At 51.5% G+C, this 25,484-nt stretch overlaps 2 protein-coding genes across 2 annotated transcripts; one reads left to right on the top strand and one right to left on the bottom strand.

The window, feature by feature from the left end:
* Positions 1-22: 22 nt before the first annotated feature.
* Positions 23-4,981, top strand: AAMP (angio associated migratory cell protein). The gene is made up of 11 exons (XM_059852834.1): positions 23-181; positions 477-629; positions 1,040-1,159; positions 1,292-1,431; positions 1,516-1,660; positions 1,807-1,890; positions 2,160-2,275; positions 2,771-2,874; positions 3,350-3,440; positions 3,709-3,863; positions 4,124-4,981. The coding sequence occupies exons 1-11, from the start codon at positions 94-96 to the stop codon at positions 4,197-4,199; spliced, it is 1,272 nt and encodes a 423-aa protein (XP_059708817.1). The 5' UTR covers positions 23-93; the 3' UTR covers positions 4,200-4,981.
* On the bottom strand, positions 4,771-24,670 carry ARPC2 (actin related protein 2/3 complex subunit 2). The gene is made up of 10 exons (XM_059852838.1): positions 24,486-24,670; positions 14,757-14,791; positions 13,687-13,799; positions 11,634-11,679; positions 10,830-11,016; positions 10,312-10,405; positions 7,915-8,041; positions 6,463-6,563; positions 6,007-6,107; positions 4,771-5,210 (listed from the first exon to the last, which is right to left on the bottom strand). The coding sequence occupies exons 1-10, from the start codon at positions 24,557-24,559 to the stop codon at positions 5,186-5,188; spliced, it is 903 nt and encodes a 300-aa protein (XP_059708821.1). The 5' UTR covers positions 24,560-24,670; the 3' UTR covers positions 4,771-5,185.
* Positions 24,671-25,484: the final 814 nt, after the last annotated feature.

The raw sequence follows: 25,484 nt of genomic DNA, 5'->3' as shown, positions 1-25,484 counted from the left end.
GATCCGTGCGCGGCCTCGGGCCGTGGTTGGCTGCGGCGGGCGGGGATCGGCCGGGGCGGGCGCGCGGCGGAAGCGGCGACGGGGTGGGTCGGCATGGAGCCCGGGGAGGGCCCGGGGGCGCTGGACCTGCACGGCGACGAGGAGATCATCGAGGTGGTGGAGCTGGGCCCGCCCGGGCCGGGTGAGACGGGGCGCCCTGTGCCACGCACCGGGCAGGGCCTGCGGGGGTCCGGCCTCCCGCCAGGGCACCGGGAGCGCTGCGGCCCCACCCCAGTGCCAGGCCCGGCCGGTGCATCCCCCCGGCCCGCGGCCTCTCCCCGTGTCGCGTCCCGCCCGTTCCTCTGCGGTTTCCCTGCTCTGGGACTCGCGGCCACGGCGGCATCGCGCATCCCCCGCTGCCCCGTCCCGCAGCCACCCCCGCTGTCCCGCCGAGCCGGGCACGCCGCGAGCCGCGCCCTGACCTTCGCCCTCTGCAGATGACCTGGCCGAGGAGATGGAGGACGTGGACTTTGAGGACGAGGGGGCAGAAGAGCCCGATGCCGAGGCTTGGGAGTCGGAGGATGACGAGGGGGTGGAGGACGGCATGGAGGCACAGGACGACAGCGAGGTCACGTTCTCGCTCCACTCGGGTGAGTGCTGGGCACGGTCAGAAGCAGCTGGGCCCCCCCTCGGGACCTTTTCTCGTCTTAGCTTTCCCCAGAGTCCAGGGGTGCAGAGTGCCTTGCTAGGCTGCTGTCTCCCAGCCTTCTTGGGACAGCCATCAGGACTCAAAACTGCCCTGGGCTTGTTTCTGCCTTGTGCTCTGGCAGAGGAGCCCTTTGGGCCTCCCATCATGGCAGCTGGCCCTAAGTTCAGCAGAAAACTTGTGCTGCTCCTCTCCCATGTGAAGAATTGGTTCCCACTGGGCTGGGTTTGAGAGTTCAGCTTGCTGACGACCCACTCAGACCCAGTGCTGCATGGGGTTTGGATCCCCTGGGAATGTCAGGTCAGGTGGGATCAGCACCATAGCCATGTAGCCTCTTTTTGCTCTTTTGTGAAGATTCTGTCTTCTGTGTGAGCCTTGACCCCAAGACCAACACGTTGGCAGTGACAGGCGGAGAGGATGACAAGGCCTTCGTGTGGCGCGTGAGTGATGGGGAGCTCCTGTTTGAGTGCTCAGGTGAGGTGCAGTGAACAGCTGTGTCCCTTCTCAGCAGTGTCTATCTGCACACATTTTCCTCCAGCTGATGCTGTGCTCCTGACCATCTTGCATAGCTTGGCCTGAGCAGTCTCTGTCCCCTGATGTTTACAGGACACAAGGACTCGGTCACCTGTGCTGGCTTCAGTCACGACTCTGTGTTCGTGGCCACAGGTGACATGTCTGGGCTTATCAAAGTGTGGCGGGTGGATGCCAAGGAGGAAGTGTGGTCCTTTGAAGTGGGGGACTTGGAGGTGAGTGGTGCTGTGGGGAGCTCCCCAGCCAGCAAGTGGGGTGGCAGCACTTCGGTGACACTGCCTGTCCCTCTTTCTGCCCAGTGGATGGAGTGGCACCCTCAAGCTCATGTACTTCTGGCTGGTACAGCTGATGGCAACACCTGGATGTGGAAGATCCCCAGTGGGGACTGCAAGACCTTTCAGGGTCCAGCATGCCCAGCCACATGTGGCAGGATCCTGCCTGATGGTGAGGCGTGGGGCCTCTCTGGAGTGTGAAATGTCACCATCTCTGTGTGGGCCATCTGCCCTCCTGTTTCTCCCAGTCTGTGCTGAATGGGAGGCAGGGGGACGGGGGAGGGGCTTGTCTCTATCTGCTCTCTCTGTCTCACCCAGGGAAGCGAGCAGTGGTGGGGTATGAGGACGGGACGATGCGCATCTGGGACCTAAAGCAGGGAACCTCGCTGCATGTCCTGAAAGGTAAGGAAGAAGGGTTTATCACCTGGGCTACTCTCTAGTGGGCAAACAGTCCCTTCTAGTGGGCTCTGACCTCTGCCTGGGTGGAGAGGAGGCATCCTGTGTGGGCAGGAGGGAGCCTGGCACAGGGTTTCTCTATCACAGCGGTGGCTGTTGCTTGCTGGGGTGCTGGCAGAGCCAGGCAGGGTGGAGGCTGCAGGATGGTGTTTCAAGGCTCACTGAGTCTCTGTGGGGAGGGCACATAAAGCTCATACCTGCTGCTCACCCCCCAGGCCAGGATGGCCATCAGGACCCCTTGACGTGTGTGGCCAGCAACCAGGATGGCAGTTTGATCATGACGGGCTCTGTGGACTGTCACGCCAAGCTGATCAACTCTGCCACGGGCAAGGTGCGTCTGTGTGGGCGGGTCAGAGCCAGGAGCACTCGGCACCCCCAAGTCCCCTGTCCTGGGCCGGGGGCAGAGCCAGGAGCGCTGGGGACCCCCCAAGACCCCTGTCCTGGGCTGGGGACAGAGCCAGGAGCGCTGGGGACCCCCAAGTCCCCTGTCCTGGGCCGGGGGCAGAGCCAGGAGCGCTGGGGACCCCCAAGTCCCCTGTCCTGGGCCGGGGGCAGAGCCAGGAACGCTGGGGACCCCTCACGTGCAGGGCCGGTGTGCGGCCGTCGGCAGCCGGCAGGCGGCGCCCTCGCGCTGCGGATGGAGCGCGGGCTGGGTGGTCCCGCTCGGCTCCTGGAAGGAAGTTCCCTCTTGTTTGCTCCCAGGAGTTGAGGGTTTGGGGTCGTGCCTTGTTCTAATGAGGGCGCAGACTCGGTACCGAGTACGAACGGGACCTTTGTGCATCTGGGTCTCCTTCCCTCGAGGTATAGTCACCCTCCCTCTACCCAGGTGGTGTGCGTGTTCAAGATGGAGAGCGTGACCCCCAAGGCACCAGTCAGTGAGGGCGAGGAGGCAGAGTCCAACTCAGTGGAGTCGCTGGGCTTCTGTAATGTGTGAGTGTTCTGACAGCCCCTCTTCAGTGCTACATCTTACAGGGCTTGTCATACAGATCCATTTGCATCCCTTGTGCTCAATCTGCTGCATTTCTCTTGCCTCCATCCTCCCCAGCTGGGTGTGGAGATGCCAGATCCCTTTGGTAGGAGGCCAAGGGACACCAGCTGCCCAGTCCTCCCTGCAACTGTTGAGATTCTGGGCTAGCCTGATGGACCAGTGCTTGGCTGGGATACTCTCTGACAGCTGTTTTCCTGTCAGGACATTGTCATCTTCACAAACCACAGGCTGATTGCTGACTTGCTGTACTGTTGGGTTTCCCAAGCGGGGTGTTTGTTGGCTCCAGCCATCAGGTTGTCCCTCATCTTCTCAATACATTGTAGCCTTCAGTATAGGGTTTGCCTTTTACCTGAAGCCTTTATGTGTTTCCATCCCTGCTTCCCCATGTCCCATGTAATGTCTCTTCCCTGTCTGTAGGATGCCACTGGCTGCTGTGGGCTATCTTGATGGCACGCTGGCTATTTACGACCTCTCCACACAGAGCCTGAGGCATAAGTGCCAACACGAGGTACTGCCCTCCCCCCCTCGCCAGGCCTGGGAGGTGGATTTGGGCCTCTCGGGGATCTCCCTTGGACCCCAAGGGCCAGTTCCCAATTTGTACTTCTCCCTTAGCCTTGGGCTTCCCCAGAGGGCAGCCACAGTCTCTGCAAAGCGGATGTGCTTGGCCCTGGGGTCTGGCTCTCCTGGGGGGATAGCAGACACCACGAGGGGGTGGGGATACACGGGGGGAGCTAAGACTTGCTGGAGGTCCCCACTGTGGTCTCCCCCTGCTGCAGTCAGGGATCGTGCAGCTGCTGTGGGAGGAGAGCTCGGCCGTGGTGTACACCTGCAGCCTGGACGGGGCTGTGCGGCTCTGGGACGCGCGCTCGGGGAAGATGATCAGCGAGTACCGAGGGCACTCTGCTGAAATCCTCGACTTCGCCGTCAACAAGTGAGCAGGCACCCCCTAGACCCCTTCGCTGCTGGGTGGAGGGAGCAGTGATAGCAGGGGCCTCCAGCCTAGGAGCTCACATCACAAGCTGCCTCTTCCTTGAGTGCTCTTGTGGTCTGGTCCCAAGGTGGGGGACAAACCTAGGTCCATGCTGAGACTTGAGGGTCTCAAGGGGCAGTGCACTTCAGAGTTGAGCTGAGGGTGATGGTCAGGGACACTGGAAGCCCCCAGCCCCACCTCTGAGCCCTGTCTCCCTGCAGGGATGCCTCCATTGTGGTGACCACCTCTGGCGACCACCAAGCCAAAGTGTTCTGCGTCCAGCGGCCCGATCGCTAGAACTGTGTCAAGGGACAGCGTCCCAGCGCTGCCCTGCGCCCTGTGTACAGAGGGACGAGGGACATGTTTCACCACCCTTCTCCAGTGCGTGCTTTGTAATTTTTCCAGCCTGCCCTGCTTTGCCCTCACCATCTAGGGGCCAAGCCAGGGGTTTTGTATGAAGATGTCTTTAATTATATAAATTATTTCACTTAACTGGATGCCATCTACTCTGCTTGTTGGGGGGAAGAGGATCTGGGGAGCTAAGCTCCCTCCTCAGGGATCTCCCTGGCATCCAACCATGGCCTGAGGATCAGCTGCAGAGACTCCCTTCCTAGCTCTCCCTGCTAAGGGGAATAAAGAGGTCAGGATAGGACGGTGCAGGTTGCTAGCTGAAGGAAGGAGAATCCTGCTCTGTACAGTCCAGGAATTCCCTGACAGAACACACTATTCCCAGATCTGGATGCTGCACCCCAAAGTTCACCAAAAGGCCTATGTTCCACAATACAGGAATTATCTCCCTTGGGGCTGTGACTAAACACCCCTTCCAGGGCAAGGTCATGTGCATTGACAAGCCAAAACCTCACAGCCCTTTAAGATAGAAAGATCTTCTTTATTAATGAACCCCAACAGTATTTCTTCAGATACAGGAGTTTTGAACTCAAATACTCAGAGGAAAACAAGTTAATATTGCATTATTCTCATAAGAAATACTGCAACTTATTTCCGGTAACATATTGCAAAGCGAAACAGCTTGAAAAGAAAAAAAAAATTAAAAAAGAAAAGAAATTAAGTCAATCAAACTGGAATTAAAGTTTTGTTTCTTGGAACGATCGAGTCCTCGCAAGCACAGCTCGTTTCTGCACATTACTCCCCCAACTGTCGTACAAACAGACCCCGATTGCTTGAATTCCTTATGAGCCCACAGAGGTGCAACATTAAAAGCTACGATTATCGGGTAGCAAGTGCCCCAACCTTCGTCCTCCGGCAGCCTTGGTGACTCGGCGTTAACGGGTTGTGAACGTCTTCCCCCTGAAAGGATGGAGAGAGGGGTCAGCACAGCGTGTGGGGCTTGTGCTGGGGCACACGTAGCACAGCTCTCAAAGCCATGTAGGCACTGCTGGGTTGGAGCTCACAGGGTCTGTGGCTGCAGAACCAAGTCACAGGGCTGTGGGAAGAGGGGCTAACTTTTGCAGAGGGAATAACCCTCCTGCCCCAAAGCAGCATGCAAAGGGGACATTACAGGACAAGCAGAGAAAAAAGGACACCAAGGGGCTCTGGGATAAGCAGAAGGTAAGGGACCTGAGCGAAACATGTTCACACAACTGCTCTCCTCCATCCACTTCACTGTGGGCTGCTTCTGTACAAGAGGGAGCCAGCCAGCATGGTGGCCTGGCCCCTGCCATGAGCTGGCCAAGGGCAGCCAGTGACTGAGGAGCTGCAGACACACTAGGTAGCAAGACCTGGTCCAGTGCCCACAAACCCCAAGGAAGGACCTGGCTCCTCTCCCTTCCATGAGCTGGAACTACCGCCAGAGATGGACAAGGCAGCTCTAATATAACAGCTCTAAAAAGCTCCCAGGAATGCCACCAAGGGTTTGGTGGGGGGAAATGGAGACACCAGGGCTTGCAAGGCCACGTATGAGCCTTTTGTGAAGGACCTGCCAGCACAGGGTTTTTGCTCCAGACCCAGCTCCTCACAGGACATCTGAGTTAGTAAGCGTGGGTCACCCCCTGCCTGCCCTGGACTGCAGTATGCCAAACGGAGTGAGACTGAGCTTGTGGCTGGCAGAGAAGCCCAGAGAGCCATGCCCTGCTTTGCAACTCACGTGATTGTTTTCATTTCTTTCTTCTCTGCATCTGGACGGGCACGGTTGAGCACCTTGAGGAAATCTGACGTTTTCGCCCTCATACGCGTGTGAATATAGGCCTGTGTTTCGTTAGGACAAAATGGGGACATGTCAGGAGCCTTTCTTCATAGCTGAGATTTCAGGACACATCAAAGCCAGGTCACTCTGAACAACTACCCTCATTTTTGTTCTCAGAAAGGAAACAAACCAGATCCAAAAGGGAAAAATCCTACTTCACTGCTAGAATGGAAAGGAAAGTCTTGTGTCCAAGAGCAGGGAGAAGGCAATGATGCATCACTTGCCACCCCTGCATGACTGGGGAGGGCAGTGGCAGACCCTAATGAGTTCTCAAGGGGCACCCCTGTCCCCTGCCTCTCCCCTTCAGCACCCAGGTTAGATGGGCTGAAGCCACCCCGTGTTCCCCAGCCTTCATACCTTCGAGCACTTGATGTGATAGTGCAGGTAGTCCCGGAATGTGTGGATCAGGTTTATGGTGTTGTCTCTGGCTGCAGCATTGGTGTGACGGGGGAACAGCACTGAAAGAAGAGGCCAACACAGACCATTAGTACCTCCAGAGGCTGCCAAGGCCTTCAGGATCAGTGCTGGGGACTTCAGGACTGCATTGATTCCCTGCCTTGCTCTCTATAAAGAACCCTTTACTCTTGACATGTACCAAGATTATGCAGCACTTGTGATTCTAAATACAAGGCTTAAGAGCATTTTTCCACATTTCCCACAGCAGCCTATGCACTCTGCAGGACACAGGCAAGGCCAGGTGTCCAGAAACAATGGCACTGTAGGAAACCACACGATGCTCCATCAGTGCTTGGGAGAGGCAATTGGAGGAGCAAGCTGGGAGGCAGACCAGGGCACCCAGGCTGCTCAACCAATTTCAAGATCCAGTCTGCCCTGGGGTCTTGAAATTGGTTATGGATCTTTGCCTGGCAGCTTGCCAGCCCTGTAACACAGACTCAGATACAAGCAGATAGCTTGCTCTCTCCATAAGCTAGTGCTCTGTTAGGTGTCCGAGATCCTAGAGCTGAAAGAACATTTTGTTTGGGTGATGATCTCACCTGAGACTGTCAAATCAGATAACTGTGAAATTTAGTCTCAACAAGAACAAAAGTATGTGCCATCCTAGACGTCTTCTTTCCATAGCTGACAGCTGCCCAGACCTCAAGGCACCATTTCCAGCACAGGAGGAGGGCAATGCTATCTCTACCTTTCCCTGCAGTGTCTCTGCTCCATCTCTGAGCTCCAAACTACAGGAATGCTGGCCTGAGATACCCTAATAACAGACCCAACCATCCTGAAGAGACCTATCCCTTTCAACAGGGCAGGGTTTAGACTTCTCGACACTGCTACCCAGGGGGAAGTCATGGCTCTGCTGGCCAGCACCTCTGGCAGGGGAAAGTGGCTCATCAGTGTTTGGCCCAGAGCAAAGAGGCAGAGCTGGAGAAGCAGAAAGCACTGCTCCACTGCTGCTCTCTGACTGCCTCTGCTGATCAAGCACTGCACAGCTCCCTGCAGCTGGACTACCTACAAGTACAGTTGCATGAAAACTTTCACAACAAACCTCCAGTTTCCGAAATATCACAGCAAAGCCACTCTTCCCTTTGCTTCCAAATACTGAACTTATTTTGTAGGCGCACACTAAACTCACTGTCCACTTCCACATCTTCTTGCCCACAGCAGAGCTGAGGTGACCTGATACAGAAAAGGGACACTCCAAAGGGGTCACACAAGACAACGCAACTCCAGAGTCCTTGCAGTCCTGAACTGCCCACTTCAACACTCAGGGAAGGTGAATTCATTTCTGGTTTTCATGCAGCAACAAGAACCTCTCTCCTCCCCAAGCATCCGCAAGCCTCAGAGCTGCCTGCTTACCAAAAGTGATGTAGCCAATATTATCACCAACAGCTGCGTCCGTGTCTTTCAGCTCCAAGGGTGGCTCCCTGTGGCTGAAGAGCACCTGTGGGGCTGTGTGACTGGCCCGGCGACCCTCCTTGAACTCCTGAACAAGAGAAAGTGAAGGTCATTCCCACTGCAACCCTTCAGCAACATGCTGGGAAAGCAAATGAGGTTTCCTCACTCCCAAAGGGCAATAAACAGAAGGTGGCCCAGCTTTCCATTAATTGATTAAGTTCATCAGGCCAAACACCCTGAAAATAACTCTTTTTCCCAGCAAAACCAGCCCAAAATGCATAACTGTCCTGGGTTTATACATGACCCTAGCACAGTCCCTCAGCTGGGGTGGCTTTCAGTGTGTCACACCCCTGCCATGGGTGTTTTGTGGAAGGGACACCGCAGTCTGAGCAAGCACATGAGACAGCACAGCTCCTGCTGGAACTTCAGTGCTTCCAGTGAAAGTGCACAGTGCCCATCGCCCCCGAGGAACAGAAATTCTCAGGAAGGGCTGCAAGGTCTCCATCACACCTAGTGTAAAGGTTCTGCCATTTGGGAAACCATCTCCCACCAGGAGTCTGCCTAGGCATCCAGATGTATCTGGGGGCTTGAAGCTTGTATGTGAAGTCTACTCCTCTTAACACTTGCCTACACCTTGAAACAATACCTTCAGGCAGGGACATCCCTTCCCCCACACCTGACAGCAGCACAACCCCCACCTCACAGGAAATGTACTGGCTCTGCATTTCAGGAACTTTAAGGACCATCTCTCTGTGGGCTGGGAATGTCCAGACACCATTCTCCTGCCCCAAGGCAGGGCAGTCTTCCCTCTGCCTCACTGACCTCCAGCCCAACCTATACATTATCAGCTACCCTTGGCCTCTCCTCTGAGCAATTTCCCCTGGGAAAGGCAGGGGTATCCATGTCCCCTTTAGAGTAGATTGCTGGGGTTTCCTTAATGAAATGCTTAGCTTGCACTTCTGCCTGCTTATGCCAGAGGGTGAAATGGTTCAAGTGGCTTCACTGGCTAGTTAATGGTCACATTTTCTCCATGAAAGCCCAGATGAGCAGACACCGTGCCCAGCTGCGTTATGCAAGAGCAATAGCTGGAGGGAAAAAGCCAGTGTGACTCAGAGTGGAAATTCCTGTGGCTGGGCAGAGGCAGGGTTTGCTGTTATAAAAACCAAGAATTCGGGACATGGAGACTCCAGGACAGCTGCTGCCTTGAAGCATTGCCATCTTCCCAGGAACCTCACTAACCCCATTTTGTTCACATCATGCCTCCCTTCTCATTTTAAAAACTGAATTCCAGACTGAGGGATATGCTTGGTGGGGGAAAACCTCAAAGCCAGAGCAGATGTCCTGTCTGGAAATGAACACAGCAAACAGAGCTGTGAAGACTTTCATTGCAAGAGACCCTCTTCTGATGACACCCAACACAGGTACACTGGTCTCCAGCAAACTGGGCCAGTAACTTGCTGTCCATGAGCCTGTCAGCAGCATGGCCTGGCACCCTTGAACAGGTGGGTTAAAGGTGCCTGAAGCACCCTGTAGGCCCTGCTCCATGGCCATGCCCAAAGAGGAGGCTGGCTCCCCAGGAGCTTAAGCAGATGAACGAGGTGGGCCAGTGGCACAGATGAACACAGGAACGAACATGCATTGACCCTCCCTAGCTGCACACAGATGTCTCATTTTCTCCAGGCTGCATACAGTTGTTCACAGACATGGTTACTGCAAGTCTCTGAATGCTTCCCAGCTGAACATCAATTGGAAAAGGTAGCTGAGTCCAGACTCAGCTGAGTCCAGTCCATACTTGGCAATGACTGGTTTGAGCCCACAAATTCAGTATATTCATAGCTCTAAAAAGTTGAAATTCAAGAGCTGTCACACTGAGCTGCTGAGTGTTCCTGCAGCATTTGAGCATTAGCAGGATGAAACTTCAAGGTGAAGACCATTCTCAGCTCCTCCTCAGGCATGGCATGACATTATCTCACCCCTCCTCTCCCTTTACAGCCTCCTCAACATGCTCAAGTCTTCAGCTGGCTGGAGATCCCTACACCATAGCTATTCACATTACTGGGCCTCAGTGTGGGAACTGAAGTATTCATTGTGGTGTTTCTCATCTGTAACACATAATACGCTCGATTGTCCAAATGAGCAAGACTATTGATGATACAGATGCCAATGCAAGAGCCAGGAAAATACTCAGTCTGTGCCTATTAGCATGTTCTTCCATCCCAGTGCAGCATGGAGCAAAGCATTTTCATGTGTTAAACCGCCTTTGTGCTCACTTCAGCAGCTTATTTGGCAATGCTGCTTCAAGCAAGCAGGCATCTGAATTGAGGACCAGACCCTTTCCCTGTAACTCAGTTTCCATACCTGCATAAACACCTTTCCGATCACCACATCATCGTCGTCCTTAAATACCGTGCTGAACACAACTGTGACACGGTCCTTCTTTGCCTCAACATACCTGCAGGTGGCAGAGAGAGAACCCACCTGTGAACCAGAGCTAAGAAGTTCAACTGGACAAGGAAGCAACTGCGTGACAAGGTCAAGTAGATACAACAGCAATTTACAGGCCTGGCTGCTGTAAATTTCCCCTCCCCCGAGACAATATTTACAGGGAGCACAACAGTTCTGTTGGGAGTGGCCAGTTCCTCTCCTGCATGCAGCCACAAGTGATGCCACTAACAGAGACTCTTGTGTAACATCCCAGCAGCCTGAGGCATAAGCATTACCCTCATGGAATACTTGTGGCAGCCTAGAACAGGCCCATATTACCCTGGCCAAAGCACAGGACAGGAGGATTTCCTGACTTTCCACCAAAATCTACAGCTGTGCACAGGAGCAGACTACTGACCACTGTCCAACCCCCATGCTGCTTGAACACTTACATTGTCTCATCATCCCTGTAGTGGATGACTGCTCTTTTTTCTCCTTCTTTGCCCTCTTCCTGGAATTTGAAATACTTCTCAAAGACTGAAGCAAAGCAGTTGCGCTTCAACATGCCAGCTTGGTGCACAATGGCATCCTTGTCTGCAGGAAGGTTCTCCAGGTCGTAGAGCAAAGAGACATTGTAACCTGGGAAGGGACAGCCACTAGCTTTAATAATCTACACAGGGCCTTAATGAAAGCAGAGATTTTTTTTTTAAGAGACACCTACAGTCCCACTTTTGCCTTAAATCCTCCCAAAAGCCCCAGGGGTGAATTATTCCCACTCCAAGCACTTGCCAAAAGCCATGCCTGAACTCAGCGCGTGGCCATGGCAACGTTCCCGGGGCTCCTTCCCAAGCTCCCAGACACACGTGCTGGCTGAACTGCTCCCAAGTTTTTGCAGTGAGTGGGAAGAGATGTTGTCACAGGTAACCATGGTTTTCTGTGTCTTACAAAGCATCTTTGAGAAGAACAAAGACCCCAACCATGAGGAACAGAGGCTTCCTGGAGGAGGACTGCATAAAGAATTACAGCTTGTGCTGCAAGCTACTTCATCCCTGACGTGTCTGAGCCACCTTTTAAATTGGCAATTTCAAATTGCAATTCATTGTATAGAGAGCCTCAGATATCAAGCTCTTCAAGTGCAGCCTTCATATGAGCATTTCTCATGTGACTTAAGTAACTTGGAATTACACACACACACACACACACACAGAGAGAGAGAGAGAGAGAGAGAGAATGAGAGAATGTTATTGCAGGGTTACCTGATTCAGGATTTACCAAGTAGCTTCCATAGACTTTCTTCAATACCTAGAAAAGAAATTAAACATTGAGTGCACAAGCTATCAAGACTTGTTTCCTCCTGCACAGCCTAGGCCATATTTGGTCTTCTTTTAGAAGTATCAAATTACAGCACCTGCCCCTCCTAGTCTAAGAGAACTTAGACAAATATTAAGTCATCAGCTTCTAGTACTATTGGCTGTTCCTGCTCTAGGGAGGGCTCCCTGAACTCCACTGACAGGGGACATACTGCAGGAGAGGACTCAAAACTGGAACTTTTTCAAGTTCTTGCTAGTCGGATTTGTGTGGGGAAGAAGCCTTATAGCTCATATCTTCAAAGGAGAACAATCAGCAGAGCCTGACACAACAGACCTGAGGGATACCACTTTTCCTTCCATTCAAAGGCAGATGCAAAGTGTGCCCGGTCCCTCTCCTCACAGGACGGTAAGTTCAGAGCACACCATGGCCTGGTGATCACACAGTCTCAGCCTACTGCACAAACAGATGGGGACCGAGAGGAGACTGCCACGCAGGCTTGGATGCGTCCCAGAAGCAGAACCGCCTACAGTACAGCAAAAACCTTTCTTCAAACGTAATTACTGCTGAATTTTACATCAATGGCAATTTCCAACTGAGCCATAGCTCTGTGTCAATGAGGGGGCTGGGAACAGGCAGTATTTCACAGAGAAGAACACAACAGTGTTGGGGCAGAACTGGCCCTCCTGGGATGACACCCACTACCACGTGGAAAAGATACACAGACTCTCTGCATGCCAAAACCTCCTTGCAGAGAGCCTGCCTGCAGCAGCACAGGAAGATGCCCTGTCTTAGCAGGAAGCCCACTCTGCATTCCTCACAGTGGGGTTTCACCAAAGACAGAGCAGAAACAAGAAACGCTGTCTGCAGGGAAGTACAGAAAGCAACATTATGACAACTGGAGACTGAAAAATGTAATTTCTACTTGGTCAGTACTTCCAAGCCAGTTCTGCACAGATCCCATTTTCCTCTAAAAGTTTATAGAAAGTTGCCTTTTGCCACTACAATGGCTGCTGGTGCACAGCGCTGACAGCCACTCCCCCACCACAGGAGTTCTCTTGGGATCACACACTGCACTGATCCTCATTATACGTGCTGGGAAGGCTCCACCATTTGGACTGCATGACAATCCTCATGCCAGCAGCGGTACCTTCAGTAGCAGGCAGTGCTGCACCTAGAAAGCTCTGCATTCAGGAACCAGGAAAGCAGGAGACTCAATCATATCTCTTCTGACTTAGGTGGGTCTTATGGCAATTTGCAGGAATTTACTTTGGGTTCAAGTCACCCATTTCTCACTAGACTCACAATAAACAGATGGAGCAGTTTCCTTGTTTTCTTCCAAGGACAGACACCCAGAGGCAAAAGTCTGCTGAAAAGCCCTGGGTGAACACCATTCGCTACCATGTGGAGATTTGAAAACTGACTCAGGAACTGAGTCACACTTCCTGCATTGCCATCCAACCACAGCTCAGAGAGGCTCCTTTTTTCTACCATAAATGGCCCTCTGCAGCCACAGGGCCCAGTCAACAGGAACTGAGCCTGGGACTTCACACAGCAGCAGTGAAAAGGGAACCAGTCTGAAAACCAAGGTCTGCACACACAACAGGAGCCCAACACTTGCTCTCAAGTGTGGTTAGGAGTCAGAAGAGAAGCACCACAGCTCTGTCTCGGCACCTTCCTTCACTTGTGGGCTCAACAGATCAGTCAGGGAAACTATTTCTACATGGTCAGGCTTCACTTTGAACTTGCGAAATTAGCGGTGCCTTCTGCCTTTCAGGCTGCAGGGTCATACAGGATGACTACTTTTTCACCAGAGAGCGTGAACACACTTGCCCTTGTCTTTCAGCAAAGTGGGACTCCTGGTTGGCACAGGGTTGCTCCTTTGACCAGTGTGAGATGGGAGCACAGATGCTTCTCCAAGGGTCAGATGTTCAACAGATCACAAAGGCATTGCCATCAACACAGTATTTGTAGGCAGGAGACCTGGAGATGCTTACTCACCTCATCAGCACCGTGTTCCTGGAGTTCCTTGTAGAATTTCAGAGAAATACTGACCATCACTTTTGTCTTGTCTCCATTGGGGTTTGAAATATGGTAAAGGACTCCATCAAAGTCTAAGAAGCAAGCAAGAGAAATGTGAGGGAACAGAAACCAGCTCCTATTTCTGAGGAAGGTTTTCCCTACAAGTTCTAGTAACTGCATAAAGTGACACTGCTCCTCTTGCTCCAGCCCTCACATGCACAGCAAGAGGGAAACACGCAATTAAGGAAAATGGTAATGTCATGTAGGGAGACCTGCTATCATTCACAGGGCTGAAACAAGTTTGACACCTGTCAATCACAGAAAGCTTTAGTCTAGTGTCATTTAGCATCCCTGGCAAATCCACTTGTGCTCAATGCACAAGGATACAAACATGCAGAGACAGGAGCCTTCTGGATGGCCAGCACAGAAAGTGACTGACATGCCCACCAGGCCAGAGCTGCAGCCTGGAGGAGAAAACCTCTCTGCCAGCAAAGGCAGGGCAGCTGCTGCCTGCTGTGAGAGCTTCCACTTCACTGCAGAATGGGCAGGAGGGCAGGAGGAAGGGAAAGGCAACCCTCCAGCTACCTAGCAAGCTCCATTTCTGCACGGAGTTTTGCAGCTTACCCAGATTCCTGATAACAGAAACAAAACATCAGTTGCTGAATGACTACTTGAACTTTCTTGGCATTCTTCTTCCTGAAGAGCAAACTTGAGGTGATGAATTCATTTTGCCTGTCACCCTAAGTCAGCTTCCTAACAACCCAAATCAGATGGTGCTAAAGACCTCGTAACAAGTAGCACCAAGGGCAGGACTAGAGAACAGATGAGGTAAAAGAGAAGAGCTATGTAGCAGGCACACACCAAAGCACTACCACCACTGAACTCAACGCTCTAAGGAAGTCCCAGGGAAGGCAGACAGACAGAGAAATAGTGGGGCAGCCAACTCTGGGGATACTGCAGGGTTTCCACATTGCCCCTGCCCAGTGGTGTGGGCAGACTGTTCAAGCCAGCCCTTGGTTCAGAGAAATCAAGAGAGCTGTGGAGCTTACCTGCAAATGTTACTTCTACTGCCTCTGGTTTATTTCTAAAAAGCAAAGAAAACAAAGGAGGTAAATGAGAACTCTAACAGCAGCCTCCAAGCTGTAAAGGAAAGAGGATTAATTTCCAACACCTTATTTTTCACAGGCAGCTCTTCCTCAAAACCTTTTATCTCCTGCTGTCTAATAGTAACCTTTGAAAAGAGACCTTAGACTTCTTCCCCTTCCTATAAGCACCAGTTTTACCCCAGATGACATAAAATAGACTTTGAAGCTGGCACAGATTTCCATTATTTCTAGTTTATTAATAGATTTTGACATCACAGATTTCCAGTTAGAAATGCCTAAGAAAGCTACCCCTTACTAAGAAGCTTGTTTTCACAAGCACACGTTCTGTACAGAATGGCCATGACACAGGTTTTGGGACAGAGGATATTTTGTAAGGTTCTGCAATACCAGTTCATGGAAGGAGCTGAGTAATCCTTCCTGACACAGTGCCCCCTTTGCCATCAATACCAGTTCTGCAAATGCGTTGATATAAGTTGCCTGCAGAGAAGACCCCTTTTCCAAGTTAGGAAAGTGTTAGTAGTGTCAGGAGCAGGTCAAAGAAGGAAACTTTCCAGATATTCATTTCATCCTGCCCCCCTTTCAAAACACCCCAACATTTTGCCAGTAGCCTCTGCAGAAAAGCTGTAGCTCTGGATGTGCTCCAACACTGTCCTGAGTGGTCTCTGGGACCCCCATCAACAACAAAACCCTTTGCAAGCCAAAAGCACATCACATCTAACACTGTGACTATGAAGATTAAAGTGCTTCTTAACAAACCCTATTTTGACATTTGTTCATGATCTGTGAAAGAGTAGGACTCCATGAAAGATGTAACTGCATTGGAAGGTCATTTCATTGGGATTGGTACTACATAACTGCTTTCACAGCTCCAAGGGGACTGGTATTAATAGGTCATTCTCCAACAGGGAATTGATGCAAAGGTATCTCCACTGCTGAGAGCAGGCATGGAAAATGAGAATAGGATAAAAATGCCAGTCTGCTACTGCTGTTTCACACTGTATCTCCATTTATTTTTCAAAAGTAGATGATATTCGAATACAGGCTAATAATGCTGCTGCTAACAGAAATCTAGTCTCTAACAGTTCATTCCCACCTGTCTGAACCAACATACTGAAATAACTCCCCAGAGTAAAGTCAGTGGTCTCAGCTATGCTGCTGCTGCCCAGAAACCAGCTTCAACCGTTTTGCCAAAACTTGCTCTTCCACACACTTATGTACTGCTGGGTACTGGTTACACTGTGGTACATACACTGAGGAAGGTGGGAGGAAGTGATGACTCAATATCTATTTTCCCTGATAATATTCTGTAACAATTTAAATTATTTTATCGCAGCAGCAAGTATTGTTTTTTCCATCAGCTTTTCTGCAGCCAGCCTCATTCCTGGAAGGCAGAAATGACCACAATGTGATAAAACTCAAGCTGGGCAATACAGGGAGACCAAGACACTGCACTGCACTGATCCCAGACACTCGCCAGGTTAACAACATTTTACTCCAGCAGAAAGGGAGGAATTAACCCCCAGATGGAGAACCTAAGTGAAAATGAGGAGGTGTTCCTGCTTCTTAAAAGTGATCAGCTGTGAAAGGCAACAGCCCTTTTTTTTTGTCTGAAGGCTGGGGAGCCTCTGTCTTTTGTGCCACCTTGCTGAGGATAAAAACTACACACTTGAAAGAAGCTGAGCTAGTGCACCCAAAGCAGGCCCTTTCATTTAAAAGCCATGCCAGGTACCTGTGACCTCTCTTGCTTTCATCTCCCCTCCCCAGCTGGGCCTGAGACAGGCTCAGCAGGCATCCCTGGCTGCATATTTAGCTTGGGCTCTTGGAAAGGGGAGCAGTTCCACAAACATGTCCAAGCCACTTCTGCTCACTGAGGATGGCTCAGAGCAGAGATGAAAGAAAATCCCAGAGATCCCACTCGGTCAGTTGATGCAGACGTATTCCTCTTTTAGAGCACCACACTCAGACGTGGGAATCAGCTTGGATGACAGTATAAATTTTTATAAAAAAAGAAACCTATGTAGGAAGCTTTAAAGATAGCACAGCCAGGCACATGAGAGCTAGGAATATTAAACAGGATGCATCCTTAAACTTCAGTTCCATCTTCTCAGAATTACACTGTTCAAACCCCATTCCCCACACAAATAGAGCTGACACCTCCCAGAGCTCCCACTCCCAGCAGAGCCTTCTAAACACAGCACCTCCCTCTGACAAATGCAAGGAAGTGGCTGACGGTCCGTTCACTGGAGTGGTTTTGCTGAGGAAGGATGATTCCCCATCTGGTTGTCCTGTACCCAGGGGATGCCAGGAAGATCACTCATCACATCATTGAAGAAGCCGAGCAAGACCATGTACAGAAGCCCGTCATGGCTCTGCACAGAGCCTTTGTTCTGCACACAAAAGCTCACTGCTAACACAGCTGGGTTTGAGCCTGTTATTGTGCAAACGTCATTTCTTAGAGAAGTTATTTTAACGCTGATTTCCCAAGTGGCTCAGTTCCGGTACTTGGGGATGGTGAGGAGGGGGAGTATTTAAGGGGAAAGAAGGTAACCGGGCAGAACTTTGGGTGCTGAATATTCAACCACTTCCCAGCACAGCCTCAGTGAAGCAAGAGCTCACGTGAGCTGCATACAGAGCTCCTCGCAGCCACACTGGCCCTGTCACCTACAGCACAGTGGTTTTCTGCCTCACCAGGCACACACTTAAGCAACCCAGGCCTGGCCTGGCCCAGGAGAGGACAGGGAAGAGCACTGGAAGTGTGGCTGGGAGCAAAGTGAGCCCCCTTAGCATTTTACAGTTCATGAGCTTCATAATATCACAGTGTTTAAAATGCTTCTATTTATTTCTCTGGCTCACCTCATCAAAACTACCCTGGCTACTCAAAATTTTTCTCCAACAGAAAAACCACTCATTTTGCTACCCGGATTGTTGTTCCCACCTCAAGAAGTCCCCAGGCAGAAGAGAGAGGAGCTCTAACCTCCAGAGTTCCATAGTTTCTGGATTAGCAACAATGCCGCAGGTCACACACAAATGTTCACTTCCCCCTGACCTTCCAGCAACCCCATCTTCTACCACTGGAAATAGCTCTATGGAGGCACAACGCATCTTCTCCATGTTCTGTCCTTCCTGCTCTTGTGCCGGTGACGGCTCAGTGCAGAGGATTCACAGCAGGCCTGGGATGGGGCCTGCACCACTGAGGGTGGGTACCAGGTACTGTCAGGTTACTAGCATGATCCCAAAGAGCTCTGTCTGGTCTAGTGTGCTCTGTTGTCCCTTGCCTCCATGAAGAGGCTCTCCACACCCATAGCAAGAATTGGCAGTTTAGCAGCTTGGTGCTGAATGACTCTAAATCACAGCCATCCCAGCCAGACTGTAAATCCCAACCGGGAAGGCAGGAGGTCTTTTAGTGTTCACTTCTACCCCTGATCCAAATCTCTGAAAACAGACTAAGCCTAGCTATACTTAGAGGATTTCAGACAGGACACCTCATAAACTCCTGGGACAGAGAGCTGCTGTGACCCCTGCAAGCCCCTCATCTCCAATGCTACCTGAGCCACAGCATCCCTCAGTGACCTTCCCTGCTTGCTACTCTGTGCCCTGAATGGACAATAAAACCAGCTCATACCAGGAATAGCTGAGATGGCTTCTCTCTGCACTGAATACTGAATCTAGACCAGACCCTTCTGCAAACCCTTGCCTGAACTCCGACGCTAAAATGGCAGCTGTTCCCAGCAGCAGTCTGTTTTTTGATAACAGTTATCAGGTCTGAAGTCAAACCCACACCAAATCCCATCTGCCCTCTGCTTGTAACAATAAAAGACCCTGACAGGTTTTACGTCTTCTTGCCTATGTTCCTTTTATTCATCTCCAAATGGCTCCTACACGCTGTCTATCTAATACAGGGCCAGCTCCAAATCAGATTTTTCACCCTGGCAGAACATCCGTGAAGAGCCACAGGTGCCCATGGAGAGAACCAGCGAGCACTTAAGAGCAATAGCAAATCTTTTTCCTGACAGCACTTCCTCAGTTGATTTAGAGAACTTCCCTGTTTCATTCTCAGGCCACAAAGGCTCTTAGCTGTAAGATACAACAAATTTAAGAACCTAGCTAACAACCATATTGAAGCATCTCCCACACCACAATTAAGGCCTCTACCAAATAACGGAGAATGGCAATTATTTCAAAAGCTGCAGGCATGCAGATACTCTAACCTCTTGTCCCATAGGAGAGGGGGGAAAAAAAGGGGTATTTCAAAGCTTAAAGCTCTGAGCGATATTCTTAAGCTTTCAGATCACCAGAGTCAACACATGATTTGGATAAAGTGAGCCAGATTCAGTGAGAGACAGACTGCAGGCTCTCACTACAGAAAGGTCACCTCAATAAAAAAAAATTATGAGCAATGACTAAAATTCTCTGAACAGTTCATCCACTTCTGGGCCCCGCTCAGATAACAAAAGCCTCTCTGCGTAAGCTGCAGGAGCACATGCAATCAAGGAGCTCCCATAGCTCTGGCAGCACACCCACCATGAACACGAGCAGGAGTACTCTGTCAGTGGGTGGTGCTGAGCTGTGTACAGCACCCTACACATGCCAATTCTCCCCTCCTGGTTAGGTGACCCCTCCATGCCCAAGCTTTTCCCTTGCTGTGTGCCCAATAACCTGAAGGAGCGGGCTGCTGGAAAAGCAATGGGATTCACAGTGGACAAAGCACAGACGGTCCTGCAGCATGCTTGCACTGGCAGATCCCCTTCCAGCCAGATCCTTGTCCTCAGCTGTCTTCCATCCTCAGCTGTAGGCAGCTAGCCTGTGGTTCCCCACCAAAGAGATCCAGAGTTGTGCCAAGTCTCTGGGTAAGAGCCTCATTTTGCACGCACTTTTACTGTGTTTCTTTAGTAGAGTGATGGACACCTACTTTTCTCTGCTGTCAAGTATTGGTGGCTGCAGTGAGAACCACTTTCTGAAGATAAAACAGAGCAGGCTCCTCTTAGGAACCCAAGATGAAAACTGAGGCTGGAGTGATGACAGAACCACCCGTGAAAGCCTAACACTTTTCAGATCTGGCTTTTCTTCCCTCCTGCTCCCTGTGCTGTTGCACAAGAGCGGACCACTATCTACTTCCAGATAGAGGTAGTTCACCATCCACTGTTAATGCTAAGTCATCTTCCCTGGTGTCCAAAGCAGGATGTGCAGTGACAACCCAGGAGCTATGCTCCAACACCTACAGCACTGTCAGTCAACATGGACAGCCAGGGTGTACCACAAGCACTGTCTGTACCAGCCAAACACAAACCTGCTCTTTCTGCCAGCAGCATTTCCCAAGCACTCTGCAGTCAAGCAGTCTGAGTTTCAGCAGGTGAGGCTGTGCCTGGAGAGATGTGCAGCTCCAGGCTGGGCTTGTGAAGACACTAAGCCAACACCTGCCACTGCTGCTGAAGAAGGAAGATCTGATCCCTGCTCCATGGTGGCACCATGGTGAGCAGCCATGACACAATGAATGGGATGAGGAAACTCATCTAAGCTAAAAATACCCAGTTTTGCCTGTTTAATTTTAACCTAGGTCACTTCCCCAATCCTGTTTCCCTTGAAGCCACAAAAATGTCTGTGTCAGCAAGAATGAAGGGGTGGCAGAGGAACAATCTGGTTTTAGTGGGGTCTCTGAGCATCCCTGAAGCACTGGAGTCACATATAACCACTCCAGAGGAGAGTTCCTCAGTAGTGCCCAGCAGGATTGAAAGCTCCTCTACCCTCCCAGCCCATCAACAGCTTCCATACACTCCTGTCTTCCCATGATGACCTCACTGCAAGTCACACCATGAACACAAAGTTCTCACTGCCTGCTTTCAGCCGGGGTTCAGCCTCTGTGTCTGAAAGGCTCAGCTCTGTAGCACACAATCATCAAGTGACTGCAGGTGGGAAATACCATAAAGCAGGTGGGTGCAGCTTCAGCCCAGCTCCTACCAGTTCACAGGAACCACTCTGCATCAGGGAAGTCCAAGCTTCAGCTATTTCCTATGCAGCTAATTGTCAGGGAGCCCCGCAGAGCTGTACCTACTAATGGCTGTAAAGGAACCAACAATTTAAATCTGAGATTCTCTTCCCTCTGCCCCCAACCTAGAAAAAGGCATGCTGTACCCCAGCTATACAAATTCATGTTCTTTGGCACAGTGCGTAAATAATAAGTAACAGTTTGAGACAGATGATTAATTGACTAAAGATTTTGGGTAAGCTATGTATCACTGGAAAACCAAACCCTAAGACCAAACCCCTGTACCACACTTTCCCTGGGGTTAGTTAAATTAGAGCAGGACAAAACTGGATGGCAAATTTGCTAATGTCAAACAGAATGAGTATTTATCAGACACAAAAGATAATCATCAAAATGTTTTACATTTAAAGTGTTTGTGTTTTTTTTTTTTTTAATGTCTGTGCGTTAGCAAAGGAAAGCAATGATGAGAAACAGGATTTTCCAACTGGTAGAGCTCATCTCCTCACACGACACTTCTATCAGAAATGGGAAAACTGACCTGTGACACCAGCTTCCAGGCAAAATCTCATGTACAAATGAATTGGTCAAAAGCTTATGGAAAGTTCCTCTTGACATGAAAAAAGATAATGAGCCAACCTCATTTCAATAAACTTATTTCCAGATACTGACCAGATATTCCCACATTGCAGCAGCAAATTCCTAACTCAATTTATTTCAAGAGATTCCAGTAGCTTTAGGTTTTTATTTTAAAATGTGGTTGGTTTAAGAGAATAGATTTAAACAGAGAAATTACTAGACCTAAGTAAGGAAAAAAAAATCAGATGCATTGAAGTCCATCATCTGTTACCACCTTGATCTAAATCATGTTTCAACAGTGGCTGTCCAAGGAGGTGAGATTTCCATAGGGACTGCCCACAAAACCAAATTAAATTTGAAATTACCCTATTTACAGGTGGATGCTGCCGAGCCTCAAGGACCTTGTCCAGGGAGTACTCTTAGCGGTAGGTTAGGCCCTGTCTCAAGTGCTGATCTCTGTCTGCACTCCTGCTGAGGTACCTTTCACACTGGAAACTCCAGGGACAGCTGATGGACTTCCACGCAGAGCAGATTTTGACATATATGACAATAATGGCAGTTAATGAATTCCATCTTCTACATGTGACCTAGTTCTATATGACAAGGTGAAATGTGGCGTGTCTCCCACCTGCCAGCCCAGGAAAGCTCTGCAGGAACCTGCCAAACTATGGCTGCACTGCAGTAGAGGGGAGCGACACGGCCCATGTCACAGGACAAGTCTCTGGCACAGGATTTGGAAATGAACCCTGCCCTGCCCCACTTCCAGGCTGGTGCTGAAGCCACCAGCCACACCTGGCTCTGATACAATCACTATTGACAAATCCCTGCATCACATCTGCTGCACTTCTGGGTTAGAGCAAATAATGGAAGCCCAACTCTGCCCCAGTGTCCAGACTCACTCCTCCTAGTCACCAAATTCTTCGAGGCTTGACCTTGCTCTGACTGTTCTGTGCTCAGCCCCAAGATACACCTTGGAAAACCATCACCAAAATAGCAAAATACAGGAAATCCCTTCCTGCCTCCAGGCTGAGCACCACAGGTATAACCTGAGAGCTGTGGCCATAGGAAAAAGAAATATCACTTGAATATATGTTTTGTAACATCCATTCCTTAGAAGACTTGAAACCAGGAGAAATCTCTCTGCACTTGCCTGCATGGGGGACCCCAGAACAAGCACAGAAAAAAATTCAGAAGTAAATGTCTTCCTAGATTTCAGCAACATACTCAAGGCACAAAACTTATCTAGAAACGCCATCTAAAGAACAGAACGCGCCACAGATGACTAAAAGGCAGAAGCAGAGCACCATCAGCCACCCTACAAATTGATTCAGGAACAATCAGTATGTTAGGCACACGTGCCAGCACACAAGTGAGGTGGCTTTGCCATACAGCAAGATGGAAATCTCAGGGCCCTGCAGGCTGCTGCAGGGCAAGCAAGCACAGCTCTGCTCACAGAGTCAGAGTTTTGGGGTGCATCTAAAGCTGCAAACTGCCCCTCCACATCAGATCAACACAGGGACACATGCACATTCTTCCCTCTCCATCAGGAAGAGTGCCTTGGCACAGAGAAGCTGTTCTGACACTCACTGTGAAGCTCTGTACATGCCATATTTTCTAATGGGAGCTGCTGCAATACCACAGTGGTCACCTGGGAGCTCTCTCTGCCCAGTGCCGTGCCTGTACTCTGGGGAAACTTGTTGCATTAAATGGTCAGGGCTCAAGACAAATCAAAATCTGGGAGAAGTTCAGCTGTCCTCCAAGGCAGAGCAGCCTGTAGAATTATTTTATGGAAAAAAACCTCTCCAAAACAAAACACAAATCTGAGCAACAAGTCAACTCAGAGTGGGGAGAAAGCAGAGTAAGTGGCCTCTGACAACGTTCTGCATGCAAAAGGCTGAGAGCTTCAAAAATCACCGGAGAAAAAAGGTAACACAGAAAAAGGCACCTGCCTGGGGGGTCCTTTCCTGGAGCAGCTGGAGCCCTTCCTTGCGAGGCGCCAGGGCAGGCTCCACCCCAGAGATAACGCCACTGCTTTGCCTCTCAAGGCTTTGTGTCTGTACAAAGGTGTCTCAGTCAGCAGGCAGTGAATGGAGCCCACAGGCCACTTGGTTGCAGATAAGGACATTAATACTTGAGGGGCTTCCTTCCAAGCTAAGCTGTGTCCTCACAAGCACCTTTACAGTCCTGGTGCAATACTCAGTAAAAAAACCCCACTGGCTCCCCAGGGACTGAACTGTTCCAGCCAGAGATATGGGTGTGAACTAGACCCCCAGTCTGCTCCCCGAGGTCAGGATACCCACCAGGCTGGCACCAGTGGCTGTGGCTGGCTGACCCGTGTGCCTGTATCCCTTCTGCTCGAGAAAGCAAAGAGGGAGCAAGCTGGAATTTGCTCTTCACCCCAAAGCAAAAGGCTGAGGCCATGACTCCATACTCAGACTTCCTGTTCCCCGCCTCCCCCTACACATTCTGTACCAGCGCTGGCACCATGCCGATGAAGCCCACTTTACCCAAAGCAAACACCCTGCAAATCCACCTTCCTCCCTTCCCAACTTCCTCCTTATCCAGGCCCTGTCCTCCAGTCCACCCCAGCACGGCAATCTCCGGTAGCCTACCCAGATCCGTCCTGCTCCCCCGGGGCTCTCCATTGCTCGGGTACTAATGACCCCATCCAGCCCCACTCTCCCCTCCGACACTGCCCTGTCCCACTCTGCTCCCTCATTCCCCAGGCTTTCCCTCTGCCCAAGCTCTGCCCATACCCGCCGCCCGCAGCTCAGTTCCCGCGCCCTGACCACCCTCTCCCAGCCCTGCATCCTGAAGGCCTCCACCCCGTGCCCGCTCTGCCCTCCTCGTTCCCGGGCCGCCACCCGGCAGCACAGCACTCGCTGGCTCAGTGCCGCTCCCCGCCACTCTCCGGCTCCACATCCTGCCTTGTCACCATGCCCCGGCCTCCACCTTCCGCCCCTCTCAGCCCCATCCTCCCTCGGCACCACCCGCCAGCCTCTACTCCGTGCCCGGGCGCCTGGCACGGCCCGGGCCCCGCCAGCCACCGCCCCCTTGCCCCTCCCTCGGTCCGCGGACCCGTCCCCGCCCCGCCCCAGCTCCCCTGTTCCTACCCGGCGGCCGCGCCCTCAAACTTGAGCGTGAGGGTCTCCTCGATGATGCGGTTGTTGACCTCGAGCAGGATCATGTCGGTGCCGGGAGCGGCTCTGAGAGAGCCGAGCCCGCTGCGCGCACCGGGGACCCGCCCGAGCCTGCGCGGCCGCTTCCGCTCTCGCACCCGCGCGTCACTTCCGGCTCAGCGTCAGCGCCCCAGCCCCGCCCCGCCTTCGCCCCGCCCATCCAGGATGACATCACAAGCAGCTCCGCCCCGCGGCGGGCGGGGGGGGGGGTGAGGGGGTGGTCCCCTAAATGCGGTGGGATACGGGGATGTGCCCCGAATGCCGTGGGACACGGACACGGGGATATCCCCTAAATGCGGTGGGACACAGGTGCAGGGCTGCTCTGGGGGGTACTCGTGGTATGGACATCCCCGCCAGCCGGGGTGAGATGTGGTGTGCCTGCGGTTTGGAAGTCCCCAAGAGTGTGAGTTTTCCCCTCCTCCCCGTTAATTGAATACTCACAGTGTTGGAGGTCCCCGAAACAGTGGAGTGCCCTTAGGATTGTAGGGATGCTCTAGGAAGTAGCAGGTGTGCCACAATGTATGGAGGTCTGTGTGAGAATTGGTGCCCCAGGGATAAGGGGGTGCTTACAGGGGAAAATGGTATCTTGCAAAATGGATAATTCCAGAGCTACAGAACCCCAAAAATGTGAGGTGACACAGGGAGTGGGGGTATCCTAGGGGGGCTGTAATGGTGCTCTGGAGCTGGTAGTTGCCCAAAACTGGGCAGGTGGTCGCACAGAGAATAGGAATGTCCTTGAGTCTGTAAGGATACTCAAGGGATATGATAGTGGCACTTACCATGTGCCCCAAAAACGTGGGGTACCCCTACAACCGACGAGTATGGAAAGCTGTGAGGATGGGGGTGCTCACAGGGTTTGTGAGTGCCCCAGAGTAATGGGGGTGCATGGGGAATGGCTTTGTGTGCAGTTCTCCCCTAAAAGCAATAGGGGTA

Source organism: Haemorhous mexicanus, chromosome 8 (genome assembly GCF_027477595.1).
Source record: "Haemorhous mexicanus isolate bHaeMex1 chromosome 8, bHaeMex1.pri, whole genome shotgun sequence".
NCBI classification, from domain to species: domain Eukaryota; kingdom Metazoa; phylum Chordata; class Aves; order Passeriformes; family Fringillidae; genus Haemorhous; species Haemorhous mexicanus.
The sequence above is the reverse complement of the archived record's forward strand: the minus strand, read 5'-3'. Positions and strand labels throughout refer to the sequence as shown.

Coding starts and splice junctions, on each gene's coding strand:
- AAMP (XM_059852834.1), top strand. CDS start 94: ATGGAGCCCGGGGAGGGCCCGGGGGCGCTGGACCTGCACGGCGACGAG. Junction 630..1,039: donor CACGTTCTCGCTCCACTCGG/GTGAGTGCTGGG, acceptor TCTTTTGTGAAG/ATTCTGTCTTCTGTGTGAGC. Junction 3,441..3,708: donor GGCATAAGTGCCAACACGAG/GTACTGCCCTCC, acceptor CCCCTGCTGCAG/TCAGGGATCGTGCAGCTGCT.
- ARPC2 (XM_059852838.1), bottom strand. CDS start 24,559: ATGATCCTGCTCGAGGTCAACAACCGCATCATCGAGGAGACCCTCACG. Junction 14,792..24,485: donor TTTGAGGGCGCGGCCGCCGG/GTAGGAACAGGG, acceptor TTTGCTTTTTAG/AAATAAACCAGAGGCAGTAG. Junction 11,017..11,633: donor CTTGGTAAATCCTGAATCAG/GTAACCCTGCAA, acceptor GTCCCTTCCCAG/GTTACAATGTCTCTTTGCTC.